Source organism: Lepisosteus platostomus, chromosome 16 (assembly GCF_059453375.1).
Source record: "Lepisosteus platostomus isolate fLepPlt1 chromosome 16, fLepPlt1.hap1, whole genome shotgun sequence".
Lineage (NCBI taxonomy): Eukaryota > Metazoa > Chordata > Actinopteri > Semionotiformes > Lepisosteidae > Lepisosteus > Lepisosteus platostomus.
In genome coordinates, this window is record NC_142626.1 from 8,800,710 (window position 1) to 8,813,801 (window position 13,092).

Sequence of the window (13,092 nt, forward strand, 5' to 3'; positions counted from 1 at the left end):
AGGAATGAAGAGTAGTTGAGACAGGGATGAAAATTACAATGGGATTTTCAGTTTCTCAAAGTAGTAGAAAATGATTAATCTAGAATAACTGAAAGTGTTATCTGCAGGCTGCAAAAAATGACAGGTACAGTAAAATTAGACAAAGATTGTTTGCTACCATGTAGTAGATGAACAGACACAGGTTAGAAGTAAGTTCTCATGGAGCATGTTAAGACTAGAGATGTACAGGTAGGTAGGAAAAAGATAAATTGGGGAAAGTTGAGGAATACACTGATAACAAGGACACTTTCTAAGAAGGTTAGGCATGCTTTTGACAAATGGACAGGAGATGTTACAGACTGCAGGGGAAGATGATAAAGTTAACAGACTCACTGAATATCCACTGTTGAATGTTTACATAGATACTGAAATGAGGATTGTATTTTAGATTTTGTGAAATTGCTAGCGTTCAACTGTGTTTTGGATGCACATAAATTGAAGGAATGGGCAAACATAACTGATGCTGAGCCAGCATCTGAAGATATTTATATTTAGAGGCAATTTGTTGATTTGTTGTCCGACTAGTTATGGATACTGATGTGCCAGAGAGGTGGAAAAGTTGTTTTTGTTAAACCAGCACTATAAAATAATTTATCCTCAGTGAGATCCTGCCATCTCATAGTGGGTTTAATCACTGTGTATAGTTACACAATTCCTTTAGTTCCATCCATTTTCTAATCTCTTTATCCAGTACAGGGGAGCTGGAGCCTATTCCAGCAAGCAACTGATGCAAGGCAGAATACACCCAGAATACATCACAGGGCAGACAGACAGACAGAAACACACACTCAGACACTCACACGAGTGAGTGTGGCTTATTAGTATTTCCATAAGCCAATTAACCCTACCAGTATGTAGGTACCTGTAGTGTACTTGGAGAAAACCCACATGAACCCAGAGAGAACATGCAAACTCCACACATACTGTACCACAGCAATTAAACCTGGGGCCCCAGCACTCTAGGATAGCAATGCTAACCACTGTGCTACCATTAGAAATGGATGGATAGCTTAGTTATCTTTCTAGTTCACAGATTTGCATGCACAATTTAATTTTGAAAGTCACTGAGATATCTGGTGCAACTGTTGTATTTATGAAAAAACTTACCAAAAGCATGCTAAACACTGCCACCCTATTCCTTAGTTAATACATTTAATTGTTATAAACAGTTAAGACTGTTATTAATTGTTGATAGCAAAATATTTTAAAATATATTTTATCCTTATATATTGTAACGCTTACGGCCGACAAGCACTGTGTGTAAGAGCCGGCGTACCAGAGCGGGTGACGTCACCGCCCTTCCCTGTGATAGCAGGACCACAGCTACTGGGCTGTGGAGAGATCTCTCTTTGGCTCACGGGGCTAGGTCGCTGCAGAGAGACACGGAAGTCCCGGGTTCGAGCCCCGGACGGTGCAGGGGCCGACCTGATGCGGCAAGGGTGCCCGCCTGAGCCCCCGTTGTGTTACATTGGTGTCAGAAGTGGGATGGGATAGCCCTTCGCCGGGGACGGTGATTTAAGCGGGGGAGAGTGTAACGCTTACGGCCGACAAGCACTGTGTGTAAGAGCCGGCGTACCAGAGTGGGTGACGTCACCGCCCTTCCCTGTGATAGCAGGACCACAGCTACTGGGCTGTGGAGAGATCTCTCTTTGGCTCACGGGGCTAGGTCGCTGCAGAGAGACGCGGAAGTCCCGGGTTCGAGCCCCGGACGGTGCAGGGGCCGACCTGATGCGGCAAGGGTGCCCGCCTGAGCCCCCGTTGCGTTACATTGGTGTCAGAGCGGGGCGGGATAGCCCTTCGCCGGGGACGGCGATTTAAGCGGGGGAGAGTGTAACGCTTACGGCCAACAAGCACTGTGTGTAAGAGCCGGCGTACCAGAGCGGGTGACGTCACCGCCCTTCCCTGTGATAGCAGGACCACAGCTACTGGGCTGTGGAGAGATCTCTCTTTGGCTCACGGGGCTAGGTCGCTGCAGAGAGATGCGGAAGTCCCGGGTTCGAGCCCCGGACGGTGCAGGGGCCGACCTGATGCGGCAAGGGTGCCCGCCTGAGCCCCCGTTGCGTTACATTGGTGTCAGAAGCGGGGAGGGATAGCCCTTCGCCGGGGACGGCGATTTAAGCGGGGGAGAGTGTAACGCTTACGGCCGACAAGCACTGTGTGTAAGAGCCGGCGTACCAGAGCGGGTGACGTCACCGCCCTTCCCTGTAATAGCAGGACCACAGCTACTGGGCTGTGGAGAGATCTCTCTTTGGCTCACGGGGCTAGGTCGCTGCAGAGAGACGCGGAAGTCCCGGGTTCGTGCCCCGGACGGTGCAGGGGCCGACCTAATGCGGCAAGGGTGCCCGCCTGAGCCCCCGTTGCGTTACAATATTTTTCTTTACTAATTCTGTATTTTACATATTTTAAAATACTCGGATTTAACGTACATTTGAACAATGACTTGAATTCCAAATATTGAACTAAGTTAGACATAACATTCAGAAATACAATCGAGAAAAGTTTTGTGGTATTTGTTTTGATGACACTTTGCTAAAATTGATAAAAACCTAAAAGCGATTAAAATCTATAATCTTTCCACATGTCATGTCATTAGGAAGTACAATAAGTTCCTGCTTTGTTTAACAGTGGTTTAAAATAATTCTAATTGATGAGAAAGTAGCTATCCTTACTGATAATTAAAGGACTTAGAAGTCAAAGAAAATGATTTACGTTTCTTAATTTGAAAACCTGTTATACAGGCAGACGCGATCTGTGTCTTAAGCGTTCCAGGCTGCAGACGGCTCATTCTGTCTTACAGAGCTTCACGCCTCCTCCCTCTCTCAGTGCCGCCGCTTCTCTGACGCAGCGCAGTGGACGGGGAGATATTTTCTCAGACTCTGATTGGGAAAAAAAGACCTACTGATCTGCTTCGTACCAAAGGAAAATAGTAGAATATGTTTTTTTTTTGTGTTTATGAAATTCAAGTGTTTTAAACGTTTGATTAAAAAGTAATTTACAGCGTAAGTTTCCAAGCTGATCACGAGGAAGAAAATCACCTGTTTTTGTACGGATAAAACGTTTTTTTTTTCAACTAAACTAATCTTTTAAAGTCATGCAATTCCTAAGTTAGGCAGGGTCACTTTATTGTTTCTTTATTTTTTATAACTGGTGCCTCCAGTTAAACTGTAGAGATTCTTGTGTGAAGGTGTCGGTGTGTTTTGACTATGGTACGTGTGAGAGTACTGTACTTGTAGTATAGTGAGTAGACATTGCGAGAGAACAGAACGAGAGTAGAAGGCTGGAATATATGGTTTAAGGGCATGATTTGTGTGGTTAATAAAATAGTTAAAATAATATAAGAACGGCTCTTTTTTTAGATACACAACATTTATGGCGACGAGAGATGCTTGACCAACTCAAAGCGAGCAGAACACTGCAGGTTTTCGTTCTCTTGCTAGTAGAAACGAACTCTTGAATATTCGGACTGTTCGTTCAGCTTGCGCCATGGAAGATATGGCAGATATTGCTTATGCCCAGCTCTCTCCACCGCTTCCACTGAACCTCGGAGCTCCGGATTTGTATACGGAATACAAGACATGGATGGAGTCGTACAGATTTTTTTAAATAGCCAGTGGATCTACAGAAGCTCCGGATGCCGTGAGACATGCTATATTACTGCACTGTATCGGGGCGCCCGTACAGCGGATTTTCGCCAACCTCCCTGGAGAAAAAGGTACATATGAACAGACTGTATCTGCCTTAGACACTTACTTTACACCGCGGAGAAATGTGGTTTTGGAACGGGATAAATTTAGGCAGAGAACTCAGTCTAAGGACGAATCTGTTGATGCTTTTGTGAATGCACTAAGAGAACTGGCTAAATCGTGTGACTTTGGAGTATTGGAAGCTGAGATGTTAAGAGATCAGCTTGTGGAAAAATGTGCACATAAGAGACTGCGTGATAAATTGTTGCAGGAGGAAGGGCTGACTTTAGAAAGAGCTCTTACAGTCGCTAGAATTCATGAAGCAGCTCAAGCAGAATCAAGACACCTGAATACCGTCATCACACACAGGGGTTGTTACCGTTTCAGAAAAGTTCCTTTTGGCTTGTCTAGTGCCTCAGAGGCCTATCAGAAGGCTATGGACTCGATGTTGTGTGCAATGCCTGGTGTTGTATGGTATATGGATGATGTTGTAGTACATGCGGAAAATGAAGAACAACTAGAACAGAGGCTCAGGCAAGTATTCCAAAGATTCCAAGACAGAGGCTTAACTCTAAATAAAGATAAGTGTATATTTGGCCTGAAAGAGATCGAGATACTGGTCACTGCAGAAGGAATAAAACCAGACCCGAAAAAGGTGACAGCTGTTTGCAGTGCATTGAGACCTGAGAATGTTGCACTTTTGCGCTCGTTCTTAGGCACTTGTGGATTTTTGATGAAATTCATTCCTAATTATGCAGATATATCAGAACCCCTTAGAAAACTAACGAGGAAAGGACAGAAGTGGGAATGGACATCGGAAACTGAGAAAGCCTTTGCCGAGTTGAAAAGAACACTTGAAACTGAACCGTGCCTGGCATACTTCAAACTAGATGCGCCAACAGTAGTGATCAGTGACGCGAGTCCTGTAGGACTTGGAGAAGTATTGATACAAAGACAAGAAGGTGGACAGAACAAACCAGTGGCATATGCAAGTCGCTCACTTACCCCAACAGAAAGGCATTACTTGCAAATAGAGCATGAAGCCTTGGGTTGTGTTTGGGCAGTGGAACATTTTAGGACATATTTATGGGGAGGCAAGTTCACACTTCAAACAGATCATAAACCCCTCATTTACATGTTCAATCCCAAAAAGGCAACATTGTTACCACCCAGGATACAAAGACTTGGATTGAGATTAAGGCCATATGATTACAAAATTGAACGCATAGTAGGGAAAACCAATGTTGCAGACTCATTGTCACGTCTTCCTTTATCAGACACAGAAGACACTGGTTATGTAGAAACCTATGTTGATAGAGTGCTTTCAATCAGCACTTATGAACTGCATGCACTTACACTTGAGGAACTTAAGCAAGCAACAAACGAAGATGACATATTGAAATTGTTGATGTCCATAGTGGAAAAAGGACAATGGCCTAATCCAACTCCAGAAGAACTGCAGCCATATCGCAGGTGTAGGTTGGAGTCATCTACATACAGATGCAGCCATTCAAAATGCGCGGGCGATACCGCATTATTTTGCGGTACGCTGTACGCAGTCTACCGCAAGCTACCGGTAAATACCGCTAGTTACCGGTAAATACCGCTAGTTACCGTAAATTCTCCTATAATACGACAAGCAAAATAATAGTATCCGGAATTTCCGCAAGGTGGAGCTAATAACGCTCAACCTCTCATGTTTGAGCTGTGGCCATCAGTCTTTAACGAAGATATTACTAATAGTATTAATAATGAATGACCTTGGACAAGCTGTAAGTGTAAACTCAAAGTATTGCCCTGCTCAACATTCTTTTTTTCATTGACCGTCTTTGTAAAAGTAACACCACAGCATTTCGCAATCACGCATTTGTTTCCAATCATGCAAAGTACAGTACTTTTTGAGAATCGATTCACCATGTCTTTCACATGCTCATAAAAGAGATTGATTTAGGAACATAAACATATTACCGTATGAAAACTGTACTGTATACAGTATGTATATGTATATTTAATGTCTTAACTGTGCCCGTTTAAGTATTGAATATTCATATCTAATTTTACCACTGAAGGGAAATCTTAGTAGCTGAGCATAAAAAGAATAGGAGCATACTGCAACGCGTGTGAAGGCCATAAACGATATTAATTTTGGAACATAAACATACAGTATATGGCTGGTCTCGGTACTTTAAAGAAAACATACACGAAACATGGTTTCATTATGACCAGAATCGGTCTTGAGATATTTTTAACTTGATTTACAGTATTTGAGAGGTATGTCTTAACACCGATACTACAGTGCTTAAGTACTGCTCACGTATATGTTTCTAGGTTTATATTATGCATTTCATACGGTCAAATTACTTTTGAGCAACTAATAAGAAGCGCGAAACGGTATGCATTTTAGTTTCGTTTTGTGCTGGGACCCGTGGATTGATTAGAGATATCAAGTACATACAAGTCATTTTTTAAATATTGTAGTTCGTCTTGAAAAAATGTTACGAGTACATCATCTATCAACAATTACACAGGTTCTGTTTCCATATTGCAGATTTTGGTTACGTAATATTATTTTCTAGATTTCACGTTGTGAATATATGATTTGGGCAAACAGAGCCGCAAAGAAGTACATTATGGGTTGTTGGTTTTTTTTTTGCAGTTTTATCTAGAACAAGCGATGCTTAAACCTTTGTCTGATTCTTGTGAAACTATCCACACGACAGTTACAGTACCTAGGAGTTGACTTCAGTGATGTCACTGATGGGATGTTTCTAAAAATCCATCCTCTGTAAAACGTCTTCTCTAGTTGTCCTGCATATGTATTCGCTAATGAAGCTGTGTGTTCTGAGCCTGGATCTCTACATTTCTGTATGAACCAGCTTAGAGGGCTAAAGACAGCTTGTGTTTAAATTGAGTGTAAGGCAATTTATGCTTCTAAAGTCATGGTCAGCATTTATTATTGTACTGTGCTGTAAACTTGTTCTGTGCCAAGTCACATTATTTTATAGCATTTTTATAGCGTTATCAAATCCGGTGGCGCTGTGTGTTAGTTTCCTGACTCCCATGTCACATGGTCTGTGATTGAAACCTGTGAAACCGGTTTAATTCGTCACAGCCAGCACTCCGGTTGTAAAGTAGAAGCAGGCGAGATTTCCAGCGAAAGACACCTCCCCCTTCTTCAGGTGTGAGGGTCTTCTGCTCAGAATGAAACGCTAAAATGTAATGTAGGCTCTGAATGGGTTCAATTATGATTTGGGCTTGATTAAGGTCGCTGCCTTTCATCTAAAACCCTACTTGAATCCTTCTTAACTAAAAATCAGTGTTAGTGAGTTCTAAATAAAGAGGTATCCAGGTAACAGTGAAACGGGCGGACAGTCTGTGGAGATCGCCCGTTTTCCATGTAAATAGTTCCCTGGTTCCGCACCCCTTGGTGTTTCTCTCGCTCTCTCTCGGGTCACCTGATCATTAGCTCGAAAGATTTGAGTGCTTTGTGTATATTCTAATGGTAGTGAGGGCAGGGTGTGCGGGAACAGGTTTGGTTGAAATTGCATTGGAGATCTATGTTCTTCACACCTGAAACATTTTCTCTGAAAGCATTTTCTTCGCAGTTTAACCGATCTTGTTACAGCATGTTACAGTTTACTATTATTAACCATATTAATTTTAAGTGCTTAATGTAAAATCTTGTAAAATATATTTTCATTGTTCAAATATACATTAAGTATGACTATCATATAATAAGTTAAATACAAAACTAAAGACAAAATAGGGTTAAATATAATTCAAAATATTTTGCTAACAATGTTAACTGTTTATGAATAATAAAATGTATTAACCAAGGAGTAGGATGGCACAGTTGTTAGTATGTTTTTTGTTTTGTTTCTTTTTCATAAATACAACAGTAGTACCTGATGTCTCAGTGGCTTTCAAATTTAACTTATGCATGCAAACCTGTGAACTAGAAAGATAACTAAGATATCCATCCATTTATAATGGTGGCAAAGTGGTTAGCATTGCTATCTTGCAGCACTGGGGTCCTAGGTTCAATTCCTGCCATCCTGTGTGTGTGGGGTTTACATGTTCTCTCTGGGTTACATGGTTTTTCTCCATATGTGTGATATGACTCCCTCTCGCACTCCAAAACATACTGGTAAGTTAATTGGTTTATGGGAAAACTGGCCCTGGTGTGTGTGTGTTTGTGTCTGTCTGTCCTGTGATGGACTGGTGCTATGTCCAGGGTGTATTCTGCCTTGTGTCCGTTGCTTACTGGGATAGGCTCCAAATCCTCTGTACTGGATAAAGAGATTAGAAATGGATGGAAGTAAAGGCACTGTGTGGATGGAACTATACACAGTGTTAGAAACCCACTATGAAATGGCAGCATCTCACTGAGAATAAAACATTTTATAGTGCTGGCTTAAGGAAACAGCCTTTCCACCTCTCTTGCACATCAGTATCCATACCTAGTTATTTAAACAAAATTGCCTCCAATTATAAACATCTTAATATGCTGGCTCTGTGGATCCCATTCCTTCAATTCTTTTGCATCCAACACACAATTCAATGCCAGCAACTACACATAATCTAAAATGCAATCCTTATTTCAGTATCTATGTAAACATATAGTCTGTTAACTTCATCATCTTCATCAAAAGTATGCCTAACCCCATTAGGAAGTGTTCTTGTTATAAGTGTATTCCTCAGCTTTCCCCAAATTATCTTCTTCTTGCCAACATCTCTAGTCTTTTATCCTGCAATAACTCAGCCAACACTTAAATCTCCAAAAGCTGCTTGTGTTCATTTCTTTAAATCACAAATATCATGTGTAAATACTGGCCATGTAATACTCTGCATTGTGGAATAATAGTTTATTTTAAAGGGAACTAGAGAAACTAAGAACTAATTTTTTCTAGAATTAATAAATGCACATCCTGTTCACTGGGGAAATTAAATCCACACTGAGCAATCTTCAATATGTTCAGAATATGACAGCAAGAATCCTATCAGGGATGCATTACACCTCCTTATATACTGTCCTACAACTGTTATTATTGATCACCGAATTATTGAATATGACTTCATTCAGCCTTTCCTGAACGTCTATGACAGGCAGAGAGAGTGCTGTTTCTGGTGCGATCTTTTGCAGCTGACATTTCACTGTTTTAAACGAACAAGAAATTAGATTGCTCATAAATCACTTATTCTATATAAACACAGCGTAATTGCCCTCCGAAAATCCTCTTTTTCTTGTTCGTTTTAGAGACCTTGATCAAAACTGATTTTAGACGTCAGAAAGGATTTATTTTCTCTGTATTTCCTACATTGCTTTGTCGAGATTTTAACTTTATATCTAACTTTATATCTAGGCTCAGATTTCAACTATAAATCGAACAGTAATTAATAGCAGTAAATACTGATGTTTTGCGCCCTCTTACCACAAAAATATACGTTTTGTAGTTGGGATTAACTGACAGTTTGAGGTAGCCTATCGTGTAAATTTCGCTTTGTTGCTGATAGGTTAAGCTTTCAAAAACTCTGCCCCAAAGTCATGTGACTGATTTTTCGCCCTGTTTCGTTGGTTAAACGCAATGATCACAAGCACCACCATGGTAACTGGGATGTGTAGTTTTTAATTCCGTTTGAATTATAACTGTACGTACTGTCTTCATATTTGGCCAGGGCTTTAAAGAGAAGGCACGCCAAAAAATGTCGGTGCCGTCGTCTCCGCTTTAAAGGTACCCCCGTGCTGGAAGAATTTGACCTCAGAACGTTTGCCCAGCGTAGTTATAGTGGACATAAAAACAAGAGTTCGCTGGCATTATATCCTAGAAGACACAGACCGGCGCCAGACCGGTAAATGCTTGATGAACTAGGGATTGGACAGTTTCCAAGTGCTTGTACAATCGATGGAAATGTTCAAATAAATGTGCAAAAGAAATAAACAAAATAATCATTTATTTCATATTATCATATTGGCTAGCTAATGTCTTCTCTTTGCTAGTTAGTGGCTGTGTTTCTGCGTTGGGTTGGGTTCTCAGGTGGAAGATGTAAACAATAATTAAATGTGATAAAGTATAGTTTGGATGTTTATACATTCATGTTAATCGTATTCTTGATTTATTTCAATAAGTGTTCATGTTTCATTTGCTAACTTAGAGCATATTGTGCAATGAAGAATAAAATAGCTGCATGACAAGTGACTTCCTTCTCTCAGTGGAAATTAAAAGGTAGCCTGATAAATTATAAGACAGTAAGAAAGGTTCCAATCAGGAGGAGACAATTCTTTCCATTTTTTTTGTTTGATTGCTGGTAGCAAACTGATCTGAGGATCTACTCCAGCTCTTTCTCTTTTTATCATACAGTACATTTTATTTTCTTGCTTTCTGAAACACAATATAACAAAAAATAACCTCACAAACTCAAAGAAAAAATCCTTGCTCCCCCCCCTCCCCTTGGCAGTACTTCCTCCCATGCTTTTAACTAAGGGCATCTAAAATACTGTCAAACAGCTACAATAGTATCTCTGTACAAGGCTTTGACTGTGTCAATCACAGCACCTACCGTTCCCTTACCAGCGACAACATGGATTCTAACACTCAGACATTAAAAAAAGTCAGGCCAAGAGAGAAAATACCGAGCTTTACAACATGCGGTACCAGTAACATTTTACCCACAGTAGACTCACCAACCAGATGTGTTTCAGTTTCTGTGATAAGCCTAGATTAATCATATCCTCTCCTCTAGTAGGAGCACCAAGTGTAAACATGTAACATCCCTATAAAAAATAATGGCAAAACAGAAGTTCACTCTTTCTAGAACATACCTTACTATGGACACTCCTAAAATGTATAAAATAGTGTCCACAGCATCTCATAATAGAGGCAAATGGGGAACTACAAACTCATTTCATACAATGCCATCCATGAGGGGTTAAATACACCCTGAGAGAAATTAATTTCTGGATAATTCAACGGCTGTGATTTCTGGAATATGTATTATCCCAAATATTTTCAAAAGTAATTGAATCATTTCAATGAATCTGTGCCATTCAAGTACCTGCTCCAGACAGTACCTAAGCTAACTAGCTAAGGGTTTATATAAAGCTTGCATTAAAATACTTTTAAAAAATGTCATGTTCCCATAAAAAAGTCATGCCTTGGAGTATAGACCCCCAAAGGAATGCCATAGACTCAAACTGCAAAATAAACACATACAGAAAGAAAGTATTTGTATTGTAATTGCAAATCCTGGTACTATATGAGTGAATGGTATGACTTTCCTCATAACAAATCTCTTATTAGAATTTAAATTTCTCTGTAACTCCAGGTCAGAACAGAGAAAATGTAACTGCCTTAAGGAGTTTACGATTATGAAAAATAGAAGGATAAGCATGATATGTATGTCTTCTGTCATTTTCTAAGTCATGTTACTGAGCACCAAATCTTATTGAGAATATGAATCCATTTAAGGTTTATACCATTAAAGTAACGGTTTATTCCATGCTGAAAATGTTTGTACCAGACTTTTTTGAGGCCTGTTTAATTGTGTCTGAAGTCTGATGTTGTAAATTTTATTGTTAAAAAGATCCATGAAAATGTCACTACTAAAGTTAGCTGGTACTGTTGGTATTGTAAGTGGCAAGTAGAGCTCATATTTTAGATTTTGTGTAGTTGCTAGCGTTGAACTGTGTGTTCGATGCACATGAATTGAAGGAATGGGCAAACATAGCTGATGCGGATCCACAGAGCCAGCATATTAAGATGTTTATAATTAGAGGCAATTTTGTTTAAATAACTAGGTATGGATACTGATGTGCAAGAGAGGTGGAAAGGCTGTTTCCTTAAGCCAGCACTATAAAATGTTTTATTCTCAGTGAGATGCTGCCATTTCATAGTGGGTTTCTAACACTGTGTATAGTTCCATCCACACAGTGCCTTTACTTCCATCCATTTCTAATCTCTTTATCCAGTACAGAGGATTTGGAGCCTATCCCAGTAAGCGACGGACACAAGGCAGAATACACCCTGGACATAGCGCCAGTCCATCCCAGGACAGACACAAACACACACACACCAGGGCCAGTTTAAATCTAACCTCAGAACCTTTCTTTTCAGAAGACTTAGTGTCTGTATCTGCTTCATTTTCTAATTTTGGTAGCACCTCTAACTGCTTGTCTTTCTTATATGCATTTACTTTGTAATCTGTGGTCCTTTTATCTGTTTTTACATCTACTGTATTGCTTTGAGATGCCACCTTTAATGGTGATATATCAAATAAAGTTTTTTATTATTGTTATAGGGAAACATGATCAGATTTTCCCTGGTTCAGAAAAAAAAGATCTAAAGTATACTAGTTTGTCACTCTTCTCATTCCCTTTGCTAAATGACTTTTCATACTAATCTTATCAATCTAACTGCCAGTTTTCTGTGCTTTCTCTATCCTGCTAGATTTGCAATTATTCTGAAAATTTTCATCTTGAAATAACTCATTTCTAAATACATTTTTAACATCTTGCAGCAACTCTGCAACAAAATATACACTCTGACAGTTCATCCTGCTACCAACATTAAATAAAACAAATCTTAAGATTTCTATATTTATGTCTTTATTTAGTGGTTTCATTAGTGACAAAGGCTAAACTTTCTTGGGAAAATGTCTTTTATGTGTTGCGGAAAAAATTGACTTGCTTTAACAAAATATGTTTACAAATCCTTTCACCTGGCATTTTCGTAGTTAGAAATTATGGAACGCTCTGTTAAAAGCAAGGGAGTTTTTATGTCCGTTGCAGTTCTTTTGCACCATGAATATAATTTTATCCTTATTAATTTCTTGAGATACGCGATTCCATATTATATTCCCTTTTAATCAAATTCTAAAAGTATGCTTGTTGACTCCGGTATCGCGTTAGTTAAAGACTTCGATGCTTAAAATGTTTAGGGAGAAATGGAATACTGGTGTGTATGTTTTCTTTAAAGTACCGAGACCAGCCATATACTGTATGTTTAAGTTCCAAAATTAATATCGTTTATGGACTTCACACGCGTTGCAGTATGCTCCTATTCTTTTTATGCTCAGGCACTAAGATCTCCCTTCTGCTTTGTGTAAGGATGGTATCAAAAGCAATCTTAAGTGGTGAGAAAGCTGAGCTAAATGTATTTAAGGGACTTAAAAGTAAAAGTAGATGCTTCATATTGCTTGACTAATTTTAAGTTATTAAAATTATAATTAAGTTATAAATGCAGACGCTCCCTCGATGCACTGCTCTGGTGCGCCGGCTCTTACACAGTGCCTGTCTGCCGTAAGCGTTACAATATACATACCCAACACTGCTTGTACCCATCTGTCATGCAAATAAAACACCTTGAATTGAATT

At 39.7% G+C, this 13,092-nt stretch overlaps 2 protein-coding genes across 2 annotated transcripts in view; both read left to right on the forward strand.

Moving 5' to 3' along the window:
- Window positions 1-13,092, forward strand: part of LOC148646815 (NLR family CARD domain-containing protein 3-like) — an 83,582-nt gene that overhangs the window by 52,548 nt on the left and 17,942 nt on the right. The window lies entirely within an intron of this gene.
- LOC148646816 (uncharacterized) overlaps window positions 3,307-13,092 on the forward strand; it is a 138,813-nt gene continuing 129,027 nt past the window's right edge. The window contains exon 1 of the mRNA XM_088609199.1: window positions 3,307-3,751. Within this exon, the coding sequence (XP_088465325.1) occupies window positions 3,615-3,751 (137 nt within the window). The 5' untranslated portion in view covers window positions 3,307-3,614. The remainder of the gene's footprint in view (window positions 3,752-13,092) is intronic.